Genomic DNA, 18,156 nt, shown 5'->3' with positions numbered 1-18,156 from the left:
CTGGGGAGGCTCCTGGGAATTCTGTAAGCAGGGTGTCGGGCCAACATTCCCAAGAGGCTGTATGGCTCCACGTTTTATAAAGTCAACCTCAGTTCCTTAAAGCTGTCTGGTCATATGTGAGTCTACGCACGTCTCTGTCAAATATGACATTCCAGTCAAAGGCTTGGGAAGATAACCAATGTTCCCGATGGTGTCCTGTTACAGGAAGAACTGATTCTTATTGAACGTATGCAAATGACTCATTGCCATGGAAGAAAGAATACTTACTGAGACTTTTTGAATTTCAGGGGGTTCAGGTAGAAAAGTTAAACGCTTCATTTCATTCAGAAATGAACACTTTATCATATTTCTGAGAGTGATAGATACCTTAAGAGAAAGTTTCCTTAAGTCTGGAAGAGCAAACAGTAGAGAACCAGGAATGTTTCAGACAAGAGTCACAAAACTTAACCGGTTGTTTTCTTCAGTTCATTTCGTTCTGTGTTTCTAATTCTCCCTCAGTTTGAACACAGCTTTCGAATTCCCAGAATTCTTACCCATTTCAGTTTTAGGATCTGAAAGATATCAAATACCTGTCTTTGCCAAAAGCCCTTTTTATGAATCTCTTTGATGATGAAACAGACTTTGGAAGAGCATGGGAACAATTATAAATGACAAAAACTCGGAAATGGACATTATTAATGGCCTGAGAGTTCATTATGATGCAGTTGACGAGGAAATTCAGTTATTTCTGTGACACAGCATTTCAGTAGTCAGAATACCAGATGATGTCCATGTCCTTATACCAGAATGTAACATACCAAATAACAAGCCCAAGTATTCAAAAAGACTTTATAGTTTACATGTTGGAGACGTTTGTTAAAACCTTAGGGAGTTTTAAAGCACATGCCTAATAGGATTAGTTTCCATCAAAGACCTGATGAAGACAAAATATGGAAACTGTTTTTTTCTGGGCAGACAAAAGAGTAAACAACTTCATTTACATTTTCTTATCAAGAACAGACCAATAATCCAAGAAGAGTTTGTCTTTTTAACAGAAGGCAGAATTTCAATCTTACATCATCGCCCATTCGTTCAATCTTTGATCATCTTCACCACACATAAAATTCCTTTTCAAAGATTTCCCTTCACAAACTTTCTACAACGTTCCTCTGCATCCAGATATTGTTCAAAGTCATTTCTTTCCAAATAACCAGTCTCACTTGAGGGCAGAACTACTTTCTTTTTCCTTCAAAAAATCAAGAACAAAAACAAACTCTATTCTTTATATCTTCCGTACGTATCTCCTACTTTTCTACATACACAGCTGCTTCCCCAATTTCTATCGGTCTTCGTTACATTTAGCAGAATGTTAACTGTTAGAAACCACCTTGGAAGAAAACAAAGTAGTAACCAATTGTGACCTGTTAACGCTAGAGGTCTTTAGATGGCAAATTTATGAATACTGTTAAGCACTACGCACATTTTCCAGCAGACCCAAATATCCTCCATTTCTGCAAAAAGCCAAAAGCACAAACCTATCTACAGTAATCAGTGCGTTAGGATTTTATCTCATTTGGAAAAGACTTAGATGTCCAATAAATTCAATCCAACTTAGCATCCAAGCAAAATTTAAAGTGTCAGGTTATCAAGGACTTTGAAAGCTATTTTAACAATTACCAATGAAAACTTGGGAGTCAAACAATGTGAACCATCATTTTAAGTATTTTTTTTTAAGATGTATTTATTTGAGAGAAAAGAATGCACAGGGAGGGGCATAGGGAGAGGGAGAGGGAGAAAATCAGACTGCGCTGAGCAAGGAGCCTGATGCTGGACCCTGAGATCATAGTCTGAGCCCAAATCAAGAGTCAGTCACTCAAGCAACTGAGCCACCCAGGTGGCCCTGAGTCATCTTTTGGCTTATAAATGGCAACAGAAATCACAAGCTTATTTGACCTTCAGTAAATCTTGGTAGAATATAAGTTTCATATTTAATGTTGATAACTGTAAAGACATTATCTGTCTAGATTAAACCAACGTTAATTTAGTTGCAATACCCAATTATGTTCCACCTGGGTCCACTTAAAAATCACTGTGTTCCCCACTGTCAATGTTTTTACCTGGGGCACCTGTGGGGAAATATGAAGTGGGCGGTGTTAAGTCCAAGGGGCTGCTCTTCGCTCCTGGATAGCAAGGATAGAAGTAGGAGCCGATGGTGCTGGAGGCACTGAGCATGGTATGGGAACCAGTTATGCAGTCCATACCCAAGCTGGTGTATAGACGAGGAGGGGGAGGCAGAAGAGGTGACGTGCTGCTAGAGGGCAGAGAATGAGGGTTGCTGGTTCTCAGCCTCATCAGCTCAGACAGATGACCAGACACCATGTTTTTCCACCAATGTGGAAATATGTAGTCCATGTTGGACTGGAGAAGACTGGGAACTTCCTTGAAATGAAGGGAGTTTCAGTAGCTAGTTGGGAATATTCCCCAAAGTCATTGCCCTGAGGTTAACTAACCACAGTTGGCTCCAATTGTAGCCATTAACCTGGGAAATGAATGAGGGAGAAGGCCCCACATCTATTAGGAGGTGGAACAGAGAGAGGGTCGGCATGCCTCTCCTTCGGGATGGCTTGTGGTGCCTCCAGCAACCTGGCCTATTTAGGTCATCATTGTCCAATATGTCAGGAGGGAGTTTATTAACTTGGGTAGTAATCAAACGCATTCCACAAGAGGCCCTTAGGCCCAGGTCCTGATTCAGAGCTAGAGGGCCTGGACATTGGGTACCTCTATCTGATTGCCCTGTTCCTTGCAGAAGAGATCCAACTGATAGATCATACTGAGGCCGTGTAGTGTTACAGGAGATCAGTCTTCTCCTAAATTTTGCAATCTGAATCGTTTCCAGGGAGAAATCTTGAGAACCGAAAAAGATGATCCCATTTTCCTAGAAAAGTACAGAGGTCCATTACCAAAACCGCCTTCCCTCACACAGCTCTTGGGGTGGGGTGCCACGCAGGATATGTGAGAAGTTCCTGGTGTCAGAGTGACCCGAGGCCTCCCTTAAATCACTCTGATCACCGCCCTGCTGTGAAGGCCCTGTAAGAGGGATGCTCGTGTCCCCCCACTTCCCCATCCCATCCTAGGCTACAAATGGATGCCGGTGAATGGACCGTAATACTGTGCTGTGCCATGAAGAACCTGCCATTTGTAACCCATGGAAAACACTAGAGAAGTTTCACAAGGGGAAATTAGAAATTTAAGACACAGAAAAGACACAAATCCATCATGGTCTAAGCAACCTTCCAACACAGGTAGTCTCTTACGGCCACCTTTCCTAGGAAACTTCCCTGGTTGAGTTTTAATTCAATCGGTTGTTGGTTTTGGCCAGCTCTGGGCGAAGGCGTTGTGGCCAGAAGTAGCTAGAACAGGGATGTGAAGGGGATCACGTTAGACCAACGAGGATAAAACCTTACACGGGAGTCTTAAGATCGGCAACTGTCCTGGTGAGTTAGGGGGCTGTCCCGTGCCCAAGATAACTTTGTATAATGACAGGAGTAAAGAGAGGGCATCAAGTTTCTAGGTCTTATTACCATTCCAGCCATGGTACTAACTTCCAGCCAAGAGGCAGGTTTTCCCCTCCCCAAACAGTAGCCATGGGCTAAAGGATTGCAGCCAGGGCAGTAGACATGAATGTTTTCCCAAAGGACCATACTCCTTGAAAATTTGATGACATGGACGTAAAGGAAGAGTAGAGAAATTACCAAGTTTGCACCGGGACTTGGAGTCTAGGTGGGAAGACTCAAGCTCCATATTTCGGTGCCAAAATGATGTGAAATGTTGGGATCTGGAAGCTAATGGTCAAGAAAGAATTTTTTTTAAAAAGATTTTATTTATTTGAGAGAGAGAGCATGAACAGGGAGGAGAGGGAGAAGCAGGCTTCCCATGAGCAGGGAGCCCGACGTGGGGCTTGATCCTAGAACTCTGGGATCATGACCCAAGCTGAAGGCAGACACTTAACTGACTGAGCCACCCAGGTGCCCCACGAAAGAATTCTTGAGATGTCTTCGGTGCAAAAAGTGTGGTTTTATTAAGCATGGTGATAGGAGCTGTGGGCAGAAAGAGCTCCAATAGGGTTTTGAGGAGTGATTGACTATATACTTTTAAGTTGGGAGGGGCTTAGGGGTAGCATAAGTGTCTAAGGAGTTTGCTACCAAGGTTTCCAGGACCTTGAGGGTCTAGCTGTGGTTAGGAAAAGGTCATTTATTAGTGTCTAATAACACCTTAGTCAGGAGACCCTCAGGTGTGTATCAGTGGGCCATACCCTGGAGGATGATTGCTAACATAGATCTTGGTGGGTAGAGAGGAAGTTTCCTAAGGAATTTTTATATGTTAGAGGAGACATACAGGATCCTGGAGGTTGGGCGAATGTTAAGCTAGGGTTGCCTTTTGTTTTTGGCAAAGTGTTCACATTGAGGCAGTTGAGTTCCCAGCGAAAATCCACAAGCATGACAGCCTAAAGCAGTGGCCTGGTGGACACAGTGGGGCTGGGTAGAAAACCCAGAGCTGTGGACTTGTGATTACAGAATCTGATCCAGGATGGGGGAGATCTGGAGATAGAATTGGAAGACGGGACTGCTAAGAAAACAGAAGGGAAACAGATGGTATTTGGTTTGAATTCATGCCTGATGGACAGGTTACTCTTTAGAACAATGGGCTTCAGTCTGTTGCCAAAGAAGCCCCTATGCATCAGTCCATCTGTATGGTGACCCCAGCCCTAGATTAGGGCATCTTCATGTGTACTCTCAGTACTCATGCTAGTTACACTGCTGGTGAATTATCACCTCGAATGATCAGACAGGAATTCTGGGACATATGATCAAGCCGTGAGACGGGCCGCACTCAGTGGGCAGTCGGCCTGAGATTTTTTTCTCTCCCTCTGCCCCTCCCACCCCCTCATAAAAGTAATAAATCTTTAAAAAAAAATACGAGTGAAAAGACACTCAGAAAATGAGAGAATATATTTTTAAATCACATGTGATAAGATTTTATTATCCAGAATACATAAAGAACTCCTATCTGAATAACAAAAACTCAAACGACCCAGTTAAGCACTGAGCCACACTTTGAATAGATACTACTTTTAAGATGACACAGAAATGGCTATAATAAACACATGCAAAGATTCTCAACGTCACTAACCGGTGGGAGACCACTTCCCACCCACTAGGATGGCTAGAATCCAGAATCCAGAAAACAAGCGTCAGTGAGGACGTCCAGAAGCTGGAACACTTGTGCAGGGCTGATCGGAATGTAAACCGGCAGCTGATGTGGAAAAAAAGTTTGTTTTTTCTAAACCAGTTCTAAATTCTAAACACGAAATTACGGTGTGACCCAAGTATCCCGGTCCTGCCTAAATTGAAACAGATCGTGTGCATGAGTGCTGGGTGCAAACCTATTCAATACCCGCAGAAGAGGGAAAGCCCTCCGCTGTCCACCAGCATGGATGCGTGAACAGAGTGCGGCGTCTACACAGGACGGGGATTATTCAGCCTCTGAGAAGAATGAAGAGGGACACGTGCGGGACCCAGAGTTCGTCTGACCTGAGGCCAGAGGAGTCGGGGTGGGACGGAGGGCAGGGCCTCGCGGTGTCAGGTCCGGTCAAAACTCAGGGAGACCTTGCCTTCCCTGCGGTGACGTCAGCAGTTCTTGAGCTGTGCTTAAACACCGTACGGGCGCACGGTCCCTCGCCCCCGACCCGACCACGGACGTAAGGATCACCGAGTCCTTCTCTCGCATCCCCATCGGGCGCCTCACAAGGGAAGCGTCGCGAAGAAACTGAGTCAGATTCCCGGGACAGCAGGAGGGCGGAGGCGGTGAGCCAGCCAGGAGTCCATTCTGTTGGGAGCCTAACTCCCGGCAGGCAGATGAGACACGTGGGTAGCGCCAGCCTGTCAGTCAGGATGCAGGAGGCGGGCCCTGGGAGAGCTGCCCAATCCAGGACCACGGAGCGGTGCCGGGGCTACCGTCCAATCAGAACGTGAGTGGGCCCAGGCTGTCCTGTCACGGTGCGGGGAGCTCGTAGTTCGGGACGAATGTCCAATCAGGGTCGCGGGGCGTTAACTCCGAAACCCCATGCAATCAGCTGGCAGGACCTGAAGCATCGCCCAATCGGAGCGCGTGGCCTGTAAACCGTCCAATCAGGCCTGAGGACGGTCCCTGCTAGCCCTGTAGGTGTGGCTCTCAGCGGGCGCCGGCTGCCGCGCCCCAGTCCTGAGCAGCCCAGGTGTGGGTCCGCGCGGCGGGATAGGACGCCGGGAGATCCCGGAGCAGGACCCCCGAGATGGTGAGTGCGGGGGCCGGAGGGGTGGCTCGATGCAGCCAGAACTAAGTGGAAGCGGCGGCGGCGGGGGACTCCGCACCCGCACGGGCCGCACCTGAGTCCTTGGCCGGTGGACCTGGGGAGGGAGGCAGCGCCGAGGGGGGAGGGGGAGGCCTGGGGTTCGGGAGGGTGTGCGGCCTGACGGGAGCTCGCTGCTTGGTGAGTTGCAGGTAGAGACTAACCGGGTGAGTTGTACAAAGGAAGCTTGATTTGCAACGAGGAGGAGACCACAGGGAGTAAGGTCACAGGCGCTGCGCCCCTGCGGGGGGTGAGTGGGTTTCTTTGGTTCAGGGTTAGGGCGAGTATTCACAGAGGGGAGCATAAGGTTGCCCGGAGGTAGTTAGAAGCGTTCTTGGAAAACCTGCATCCAGGCTGATGGTAGTGAAGCCAGTGCTCCTCTGGGGGCTGAGACTCCAACATTGTAACCCCGCAGAGGTAACTGTTGGGAGTGGGGAAGGGGCAAAGGGCCTGCTCCGGGAGCCGGATCCACTGGATGGGGTCTTGGGCCGTTATCTCGAGGAAGGAATGCAGGACTTTGCTTACTTTTGAAGCAGCGCTGAGAGATTTATCAGTGATTTATTTTCTCTTGGTCTGCCCTTTCCCGGCCTGGTAGAGACCGTTAGTCTTTGTGATGCACTTTTCAAATGTAGGTGACGTTTGGTGGGGTGATGGGAGTCGAGGACCAAGAAAGAATCCTTGAGACATCTTTGCTGTGACATTGTGATTTTATTAAAGCAGGAGGACAGAACCCATGGGCAGAAAGGGCTGCAGCCCCGGAATTGTGAGGGGTGGCTGATTATTTTCTTGGGTGCTGGGGGAGGTAAGGAAAAGGGAGGTTTTTAAGGGAACTTTCATATGCTAAAGAAGACCCACAGGCCTTGCTATTGTCAAGGTTGTTAAAGTTGACTGTTGTTAAGGTTGGTTTTCCCTCTCGCAAGGCATTAACATTAAGACCGCTCATCGCTTCCTGAAGGAATGTCACACAGATCCCACCCAGGAGTAGTGGGGGAGGGGTTTGCAGGGTGTCAGCCTGTGCCTTGTCCTCAGCTAGCCTTCTGCTCCGTCATCATTTCCCCCCTCAACAATTTTGACCTTTCGGTCTTTAAGGTTTTGAAGGTGGATGGTCTCATCTGTAACTTCTTCCTGATGAATAGGGGCGTAGAAATGTTCTCCCTGTGGGTCAGGATTGGTCTGTTGGGGAACATACAGGGGAGTTACTGAAGGGGGAGGCAGCTGAATCCAACGCGCACAACATATATGAACCTCCTTGAGTAGAAATGATTGTCCGTGGGTTGGACGCTATGGTAGTGAAGGAGTCTTGGCGCTAGGCAGGGAGACAGCAGAAATGATAACAAAATAAGGCTAATATTATAATGAGAAAGAGAAATTTGAATAAAAGACCTTTGATAGTTGACCTTTGATAATTTTCCTCCCATCCAGGAGTTTGAAGCAATCACTAAAGGAAGGAAAGATTATTTATTTATTTATTTATTTATTTTTTAAGATTTTATTTATTTATGTGACAGAGAGACAGCCAGCGAGAGAGGGAACACAGCAGGCGAGTGAGAGAGGAAGAAGCAGGCTCCTAGCGGAGGAGCCTGATGTGGGACTCGATCCCGGAACGCCGGGATCACGCCCTGAGCCGAAGGCAGACGCTTTTAATGACTGCGCTACCCAGGCGCCCCTAGGAAAGATCATTTAAAGCATCAATTTGAGTATTCATGTCAGTTAGAAACCCAGAAATATTTTTGTGGTACTCTGGCATGTATGCATAAGCATTCTGTTTTTATCATAGCATAAGTTCTATTTCTTCAAGTTAAAACATCTACTGCCATTCTATTTTGTACAACTGCTGTACGCGTTTGTATTACTTTAGTATTTAATAGAGAAATGCTACTTGGGGGGTCATTTAGGGCTTTGACCGTGTACTTGTTATTAACAGAGCTTCCATGTGCCGCACAGCAGCCTTCAGTCCCAAGAGGGGTGGATGCTCGGTGGCCATATCAGTGAGACACAGAACTTGTCCACCATCATTTTAAATTTGGGAGGTTGGCTGTGTTGGCAATGGTTTTAATAATGCGTCTGTGCATCCAGGCAAAACCCCGAGTACAGCGGCCTGTCCAGCCTGGGGGAAGCCATGGACACAGGTTAGAGCCCCATATAACCATTGGGTCCGTTAGGAGTCAGCCATCTAATTTTGGGCCTCCTTGAACTGCAGTCAGGGTTTCAAGGGCTCTTCAGTTTTTAGGGCCATCCTTTGAATTTGTGTAATAATTTCAGGCCCATCTTGGGGGAGTTATGGCCCCTTTTCTTCAAATTGGCCCATGGGCATGTAGGAGTAGGAAGGCATATTTGGAGTCCGTATAAATACTGATTTTTAAGGCTTTTGCCAATTGCAAAACACAGGTGGGCGCTATTAATTCTGCTCTTTTGGGTCAGATGTATTTGCTGACAGGGCTTTGGCCTCAGCAGTCTGATTGAGAATGACTGTAGCATAGCCATCGCATTCCCTGTCCCGTGAAATACCGCCACTGGTAAACCAGCTGTCATCTGCATTTTTAATAGGGCATCTTAAATCCAGTCGACTAGAATAAACAAGATCGATAACCTCTGAACAGTTATGCTCTACAGAAGTACGACGGTCAGGTCCAGGCGTAAGGGTAGCTGGGTTTAACGCTTGACAGGTTTTACGTATAATTCCAGGCATATCTATAAGCATGACCTGGTACTTAATAAATCAGCCTTCCATCGTCCATTGGTGGCTTTTGGTCTCTTAGACACTCTGGACCTGATGTGATGAAGTCATTACAGTCAGGGACTGTCCCCTAATGAGCTTGAAGGCTCCTTTTACCAACAGGGCTGTTGTATGCTTGGCTGAAGCTTTTGTTCGTAATTGTACCCCAATACAGGTGGCTTCTGGGATAAATGTGACTATGGGGGATGAAACCATCAAGAAGCCCTTTTTGTTTGAGGTCCAGCCTTAACAGTATCCTAATTATAAGGAATCACTGGCAAGTGTGAGAAGACTTGGCTCAGGAGATAACAGCCTCCCCAAGTGTACCACCCAATTCAATCATCAAGAAAGTGGGGTCATCCATTATCTCCACAAGCCCATAGTTAACGCCATGGTGCGGGCCGTGCTCTGGCTTTTAAGGAGTGATTTTGTCATCCCAGCCACACAGAACTGGTCAAGGTGATAACTGAGTTACACAGCTGTTGGATGAATCAATCCCATTTTCCAGTTGTTGAAATCATCATGTGCCCATGGGGTCCTGTTGTTATCCCCACGGAGCACCGAGATTGTCTGTATGAGCTATTGTGGCAATTTCTCTGAAGTTACCTCAGGTTGTCCAGCTTAGGTAAACAACAAACATTTAAAGACAATCAGAACTAGGATTTAACATCCACAAAGATGTGTAATTGAAACATAGTTTTTCTCTGAACTCACCCTTATTTCCAGAGATAGCCAAATCAAGACTAATTAGTTTCCCTAAACAGGTCCAGTCTTAACAAACTTGGCCTGATCATTTACGTAAGCTCAGCAAGAATAACGATTGAGCATACAGACCTTCTAGAATCTGCTTTGCCAGAACTTTTAGTAAGGAATCTCTAGACTGAACTTTTAGTATCCTCTCCAGGCCAGAAGCCAGTCCAAGTACTTGCCATCAGACATGCCCGCGATACCTGTAGATGTGGGTGAATTCCTCTTCTTGAGGTCCCCAGTGTATCCTGAGGTTCCTGCACCTGCCAGGAAGTGACAGTCTTTACTCACCTGGGGAGGCTCCTGGGAGTTCAGTAAGCAGGGGATCAGGCCGACATTTCCAAAGGGCTTTATGGCTCCAGGTTTCATAAAGTCAACCTCAGTTCCTTAAAGCTGTTTGGTCATATCTGAGTCTATGCACGTCTCTCAAATCTGACAAATCAGTCAAAGCCTTGGGAAAATAACCCATGTTTCCAATGGTGTCCTGTTACAAGGAGAACGGATTCTTACTGAACTTACGCAAAAGACCATGGTTGCCATGGAAGAAAGAATACTTACTGAGACCTTTTGAATTTCAGAGGGTTCAGGTAGAGAGAAAAGTTAAATGCTTTACTTTGTTTTATTACTGTTTCTGTATATCACTGATGTCTTTTTTTTTTTTTTAAGATTTTACTTATTTATTTAACAGAGATAGCCAGTGAGAGAGGCAACGCAAGCAGGGGGAGTGGGAGAGGAAGAAGCAGGCTCATAGCGGAGGAGCCTGATGTGGGGCTCGATCCCAGAACGCTGGGATCACGCCCTGAGCCGAAGGCAGGCGCTTAACCGCTGTGCCACCCAGGCGCCCCCTGTATATCACTGATGTCTTAAGAGAAAGGTCCCTTAGCCTGGAAGAGCAAATATTAAAGAACCAGCAATGTTTCAGCCAAGAGTTACAAAAAAGCTAGAATCAGTTTTTCCCAATTCACTTAATCACCTGTTGGTTCAGTTTGAATGCAGCTTTTGTTAGTTCTGGAAGTTCTTACCCATTTCAGCTTTAGGATCTTAAAGATATTGAGTACCTGAATTTGTCCTAAAAGCCCTTTTTATGAATTTCCTTGAAGAGGAACCATTTTACAGGAGAATACGAACAATAACTATAAAGGACAAAAGACTCAAAAATGGACATGGTTACAGATCTGATGAGAGGTTACAGTATGGCTGGCAAGGAAATCCGGTTATTTCTGTGACACATAACCCTTTATCAATCAAAATATCATGTAACGGTCTTTTACCGGAACATATTAAAACTTTAGGACTGTATAGCTTCTCTAGAATAGTTATAGTATTTACCCAAATGTAACCTAAGGCTTATCATGTGTTTAACGGTGTTTCCAGAGTAACTTAACATACCAAATAATAAGGTCTAATGAGTTAAAGAGACTCCACTTAACATTTTAAATTTTGGGAAAATTGTTAAAACCTTAGAAAGTTGTAGCACATGTCTGAATAGGATTACAGATCATTACAAAACTCAATAATTTTTTTTTAAAGATTTTATTTATTTATTTGACAGAGATAGAGACAGCCAGCGAGAGAGGGAACACAAGCAGGGGGAGTGGGAGAGGAAGAAGCAGGCTCCCAGCGGAGGAGCCTGATGTGGGGCTCGATCCCAGAATGCTGGGATCACGCCCTGAGCCAAAGGCAGACGCCTAACCGCTGTGCCACCCAGGCGCCCCAATATATATTTTTTTTAACCAAGGTGACAGTAAGAGATTCCAAAGGCAAATATATAGGGTTACATAGTTGTTAAGAAAAAGCTCTTCAATATTGAGAAAGTTTTTTTTTTTTTTAAAGATTTTATTTATTTATTTGACAGAGATAGAGACAGCCAGCGAGAGAGGAAACACAAGCAGGGGGAGTGGGAGAGGAAGAAGTAGGCTCCCAGCGGAGGAGCCTGATGTGGGGCTCGACCCCATAACGCTGGGATCACGCCCTGAGCCAAAGGCAGACGCTTAACCGCTGTGCCACCCAGGCGCCCCGAATATTGAGAAAGTTTTAACCAAGTAATCGAAGACGTGATAACAGCAAAACATAGAAACTGATTTTCCGGGCAGACAAAATAGAAAAAACCTTTGTTTGCATTTTCTTATTAAGAGCAGACTAATAAATCAGGAAAACTTTGTCTTTTGAACAGAGAGAATTTCAGTCTTATACCACTGTACTTTTAAAATCACTGTATTTTCATCTTAGTCTGTCCTGACCACACCTAAAATTCCTTTCCAAAAATTACCCTTAACAAACCTTCTACAACTTTCTTTTGCATTCAGATTTTGTCCCAAGCCATTTCTTTCCAAACAACCAGTCTCGTTTAGGACAAAATTATCTTCTTTTACCTTCAATACAAACGTATTCCTATTCCTTCAATCTTTCTTACATATGGCATTGCTTCCCTTATTCCCATCAGTCTTAATTACATTTAGTAGAATTTTGCATTCTTTAGAAACCTTAGTCGCCAGTGAAGACTTCGTAGTAACTAGTTTTGAAATCCTACAGCAGAATTCTTGAGATGGCAAATTTATGAATCTATAAAGCACAAAGCATGTTTATCAACAGACTCAAATATCCTTCGTTTCTTTGCAATAAGAAGTCAAAAGCACGATCCTAGGTTCAGTAATCAAAGATTTAGCACCTTATCCTGTTTGGAAAAGACCTAGATACCCCATGAATTTAATTGCATTTAACTTCCAAGCAAAACTTTAAAGTTCCAGGTTACCAAAGACTTTGAAAGCTATTTTAATAATTTCCCATGAAAACTTTGAAACCGACAAGATTAACCATCATTTTAAGTCATCTTTTTTTAAAGATTTTATTTATTTATTAGAGAGAGAGAGTTCGCGCTCACATGACCCCCAAACAGGGGGGAGGGGCAGAGGGTGAGGGAGCAGCAGACTCCCTGCTGAGCAGGGAGCCCGATGCAGGACTCAATCCCAGGACCCAGGGATCATGACCTGGGCCGAAGGCAGACACTTAACCAACCGAGCCACACAGGTGCCCTTAAGTCATCTTTTTGCTAACAAATTGCAACAGAGATAACACGAGCTTTATTTGACCCGCAGTAAATCTTAGTAGAATAAAAGTTTCACATTTAGTGGTGATAACTTGGAAGACATGTCTATCTTAAACCAACAAACTTAAATTAGTTTGGGTACTGAATAACATCCACACGGGCCCAACTAAAGGTCAATCAGTTTGTTCCCCATTGTCAGTTTTTACCCGAGACACTGGTGGGGACATCTGGAGTGGGTGGTGGTAAGTCCACAGGGTGCTCTCCTTTGCTCCCTGACAGCGAGGAGAGAGGGAGAAGCCAGTGGTACAGGAGGCACCAAGGATGGTACAGAAGCCAGTTACGCGGGCTGCACCCAAGCTGGTGCCAAAATGGGGGGAGGGGCACTCGGAGGTGGCGTCCCAAGCGCAGGATATGTCAGAGGTTCCTGGTGTCAAAGCGACCTGAGGTGACCCCAAACAAAATCGCTATGATCACCACCACCCTTAAAGGCCCCTGTAGGAGGCCTGCCCTCCCCCCGCTTCCCCATCGCATTCTAGACTACAGTGGGCGCCTGGCATATGACTGCCTTGAAGGTCGTACCACAGAGGGACATGCCTTATTTTACCTTGCCTTGAAGAACCCACATTGTTTTATTTAAGATTTTAGTTTATTTAACACAGAGAGAGTGTGCACATAAGCAGGGGGAGCGGGAGGCAGAGGGAGAGGGAGAAGCCGACCCCAGGGCCCCCGACGCGGGACTCGATCTCAGGAACCTGGGATCATGACCTGAGCCGAAGGCAGATGCTTCACTGACTGAGCCCCCCAGGTGCCCAGAACCTGCCGTCTTTAACCCATGGAGAACACTAGAGAAGTTTTACAAGGTGAAATTACCTAATTTTGTAGCCTCAGTAGTTATCAGAGGACGTTGACAGAAAACAGTGAAATCCATCATGGTTCTAAGCGACTTTCCAACACTTGCAGTCTTCACAGCCAGCTTCCCGAGGACACGGCCTACGGTTGGCTTTTAGTTCATCCGGGTACTGATTTCGGCCGGCTCTGAGCGGAGGTCCCATGGTCAGAAGTGGCTAGACCAGAGACGTGGAGGGAATCACATTAGACCAATGAGGAGAAAACCTCACGTGGGAGTCTTAAGATCAGAGGCGTCCTGGTGACTTAGGTGGCCGTCCTGTGCCAAGACAGACAACTTTGTTCAAGGACAGCAGTCAAGAGAGGGCATCAGGTGTCTGGGTCTTACTACCATCCCCGCCAGGGTGCTCACTTCCAGCCAAAAGGCAGGCTTTCTCCTCCCCGTGGAGTAGCCCTGGGCTAGAGGACCGCAGCCTGACCGCTGGGCAGGGGCTTGTTCCAGTAAGACCGTGCTCCTTCAAGAGCCCCTGGAATGAAAGTAAAGAAGAGGAGGGAGAGTGCTCAGCACGTTTGCACCAAAGCTCAGAGTCCAGGTGACAAGACTCAAAGCCCCGTGCTCGGGCGCCATACGAGTGTTTGAATGTAGGTGAGGTTTGGCGGGGTGAGGTCCAGACCCAGCCACCAAGACAGGATTCTTGAAACCTCTTTGGTACAGAATGGTTTTATTAAAGCACAGGCACAGGATCTATGGGCAGAAAGAGCTGCTGCCCCTGGGGTTGTGAGGGGCGACTGATTATAGACTTGGCAGCTGGGGGAGGTAAGGAACAGGGAGGTTTTGGTGTTTTGGTTTTTTTTAAATGTTACTTATTTACTTGAGAGAGAGAGCATTCGAGAGAGGGTGTGAGCACCTGAGAGAGAGGGAGAGGGAGACTCCCCGTTGAGCAGGGGGCCTGACGCTGGTTTGGATCCCTTGATTCTGAGACCAGGACCTGAGCCCCAGGCAAACGCTTAACCCACCTAGCCGCCCAGGCGCCCCAGAAAAGCGTGGTTTTTAAGAGAATTTTCATACGCTACAGAAGACCGTCGGGGTACTGGAGCCTTGCCGTTGTCCAGTTGGGGTCGGTTGTCCCTCCAGCAAGGCTCTAACATTAAGGCAGCCCCAGGCTTCCCGGGGGAATGTCTCACAGATCCCACCCAGGACGAGTGCTGGAGGGGTGTGTGGGGTGTCACCTCGTGCTTTGTCCTCAGCTAGCCTTCTGTTGCCTCATCATTTGCCTTCCCTTTGTTCTCTTAAAATTTAAGGACTGAGGTTTTCTCGTTCTTGCTTGTTTTTCCATTTCTTTGTGATACTGACAGCACTAGGAGGTTGTGCAAGTGTGTCCTACGGCAGTTGGAGCGGGCAAGGCATAGATGGAGGAAAGTAGCTGGGGGCCTAAAATGATCTTTCGCGGCACCCCCTAACCCGCTGAGCCCGTCCAGCCTGAGTCGAGTCCTCGGTGAGTCAGAAACTGCACCGGTAGGGTTGTCCCACCGGGACAGCCATTTGCGGAGATGAGGAGATCTCGGCGAAGGCTTCTGGAGCCCTGACTGCTGGGGTGGCAGGTGGATCCTCGCGTGGGGGAGCCTTGGCCCGGTCGGTTGGGGCAGGCGGGCCTGCGGTGGGCCTGTGCCCTAAGGAAGCAGGCCTGTGCGCACGCTGGATGTTATGTAAATGGGGCCTGTGCCTCTCCTTGGGTGGAGGGCTCAGTATTCTACTGAGGAAAACGTCATTGTTGGTCATTCCAGAGGTCCCTCGTTGGTCAGTCTGTGCAGGGTGAGTCGGGGCTCCTCGCAAACGGGTCTGGGTGGTTTGGGGCTCTGGAGGTCTGCTCAGGGCAGACTCTGGATCCAGGCCGGTTCCCTTTCATGGCCTGAGTGAAGAGATGAGATGGAAAGGAGAGCTTCAGGGACAATGTGGCCGGGAGGCACACACGTGGGCAGTGGAGGTCAGGTCTTGGGTTCTAGGTGCTGACATTACCTACATGTATATTCATTGACCTTTCACAGTAGCGTGAAAAAGTCTAGTACAGTGAAGAGATGAAAGGGAAACGTATTTGGAGATAATATATATATTTCAGAAATATACATGTATATAGACCAAAATATCCGAAGGACAGCTGGAGGCCAGGGTGCCCATGGCAGAGTGAGGGGGAGGAGGAACAGCAGAGGGGAGAGGACGGGGACGGGGGTGGGTCTCCTGCGCTGGCTGCAGAGACTGACGTTGGTGGTGGGTGGCCTGGACCCTCAGGAGGAGCTGCGAGGCAGCCTCACAGGATCCCTCTGTTACCATGACAACGGGCACTAGGATGGTGATGTCAGCCAAGGTGCTGGATCAGACTGGGTTGGGAGCAGAGGCGGTGATGTGGAGGTTGGACCCCAGATGCAACGTGAAGTTAGAGCCGTCAGAATGTCCTTGCTTGGAGGTGGGCTGAGAGAGAGTCCAGGGAGACTCGTCGTTTTGTTCGGGAAACTCTGGCATGATGGGGCTGCATCGGCCGAGATGTAGGTCTTCACACACGGAGAAGCGGCAGGAGAGCACCTTGGAGCCCACTGAGCGGAGGTGAGAGCACACATGACAGGAGAGGGTAAGCTCTTTACAATGTTAATCGAGGTCACTAGATTCAAAACAAATGTGAAAAGTGACGTACTAGAAACTTCAGATTTACGGGCCAAAACTGTGGGATCACTAGAATAGCTGCAAGCAGTGGAATCAGCCCAGGACGGCGGCTGAGCCCTAGAAGGGCAGCGCAGCCCAGGACAGGACACGACCGTGTCGGGTACAGAAGACCGAGCATGTTTGAACAAAGGAGGTTTGCTATAAAATGACATGAACCTTTTGACTCTTTTTCACATGCAATATAAAACAGGAACAGGTGTGCACACAGGTGATGAAAATAAGGATCCCAAAGGAAAGGACATTTTCGAAGGTGAGTTATCGCTGTCTGCAGTGGGGCGGTGGGTGGGGGTGGGTTTTCTGACAGGACATCAACCCAGGTAAGATGTGGGGTGTCGCCGCCTCTTTCTCGTCCATGTGGTGATGTCATGGATGTTTATTTTTGAAATCTAGAGTTGGATTGGACGCTTAGCCGACTGAGCCACCCGGGGCCCCCAGTGCCGCATGTTAAATAACCTCTCTGACGTGGTCTTAGTGGGCGGGGGCATGTGATAGTACTCAGCCTTCCGCAGGACAAATACACTTCCTAATGTAGGCCTGTGTGAGAGCTCTCACATCCTCTCGCAGCGCATCTCCAAAATGTGGTTCGTGAAAGAATCCGTACGTGGTGTAGACTGACTTGTTCGGTAGAATTGTATACACACCACGAATACCCAGCACTCTGGGCCCGTCAGCAGGATCAAGGATCTCCCAGCCAGCACTAGGCATGTGGGTGTGAGAGTGACCGTAAGAATGAAGGACCTTGTCCTGTTTCATAGCCAAAGCCGACGTGTATATAGAACCTGAAGCCTAAGCGGTAATCAAAGAAGAGAGATAATTAACAGGTCTTGAGGGTGTGTTCAGGTGTCCTTCCATCCATTTCTTTTCTTTCTTTTTTTTTTTAAATGCAGGTTCTGAGTCAGTAACACAGGGGTGGACCAAAGATTCTGCATTTCTTTTTTTTTTTTTTTTTTTAAAGATTTTATTTATTTATTCGACAGAGATAGAGACAGCCATCGAGAGAGGGAACACAAGCAGGGGGAGTGGGAGAGGGAGAAGCAGGCTCGTATCGGAGGAGCCTGATGTGGGGCTGGATCTCGTAACGCCAGGATCACGCCCTGAGCCGAAGGCAGACGCTTAACCGCTGAGCCACCCAGGCATCCCCTTCCATCCATTTCTAATCACTATCAAAAAGATAGTATTGGAAGGATAATGTTTAAAAGTCAAAGTAAGTTATTCAAGTATCACAATCAGCCTTACAAAGACTAGAGGGAAAACCTAATGTGAAAATTGTACAGTTATATTCACTGACATCGAATAAGACCAGAACAAATGCAAATCTGGTGCATATTGTAGGAAATGAAAATCAGTGTTGCCATGATGTGCATAAAACCAAATAGCTGAATCATTTTAATAGAATTCCATCAATATTATAAGCAATTTTTTCTTGGAACTTCACAAATCCCATTTCAGAATTATATATATAACAAATGTTGAAACATAGCTATGCTTTTCGGAGTAGTGAAGTGGAGGGACTTACTCTAAAATGATCAAGCATTAAAAACTTGCCATGTTGTAATAAGCAGAATGATGAAAGTATGGGAGCATAGAAGTACATTCACATAGAAACCAAAGGTCATCAGTTAAAATAGAAACTCCGTTACCTTTAAGTTCTTGGCCTTTCCCAATAAACAGTTATGTAGGGACATGGCGTTATCAGGAGCATCTCGGGTCCAGGCCTT

At 46.9% G+C, this 18,156-nt stretch overlaps 1 protein-coding gene across 4 annotated transcripts in view; it reads left to right on the top strand.

Annotated features, from left to right (window-relative positions):
- The first annotated feature begins 6,230 nt into the window (after window positions 1-6,230).
- LOC103681660 (zinc finger protein 14-like) overlaps window positions 6,231-18,156 on the top strand; it is a 79,691-nt gene continuing 67,765 nt past the window's right edge. For 2 of the 4 annotated variants that reach the window (XM_040629645.1, XM_008711235.2), the window contains exons 1-2: window positions 6,231-6,313; window positions 16,629-16,688. In XM_040629645.1, the coding sequence (XP_040485579.1) occupies window positions 6,311-6,313; window positions 16,629-16,688 (63 nt within the window). In that variant the 5' untranslated portion in view covers window positions 6,231-6,310. The remainder of the gene's footprint in view (window positions 6,314-16,628; window positions 16,689-18,156) is intronic. The other 2 variants (XM_040629646.1, XM_040629644.1) reach the window with 2 other exon arrangements.

The sequence above is a fragment of the Ursus maritimus genome, unplaced genomic scaffold (assembly GCF_017311325.1).
Source record: "Ursus maritimus isolate PB19 unplaced genomic scaffold, ASM1731132v1 scaffold_14, whole genome shotgun sequence".
NCBI classification, from domain to species: Eukaryota; Metazoa; Chordata; class Mammalia; order Carnivora; family Ursidae; genus Ursus; species Ursus maritimus.
The sequence above is the reverse complement of the archived record's forward strand: the minus strand, read 5'-3'. Positions and strand labels throughout refer to the sequence as shown.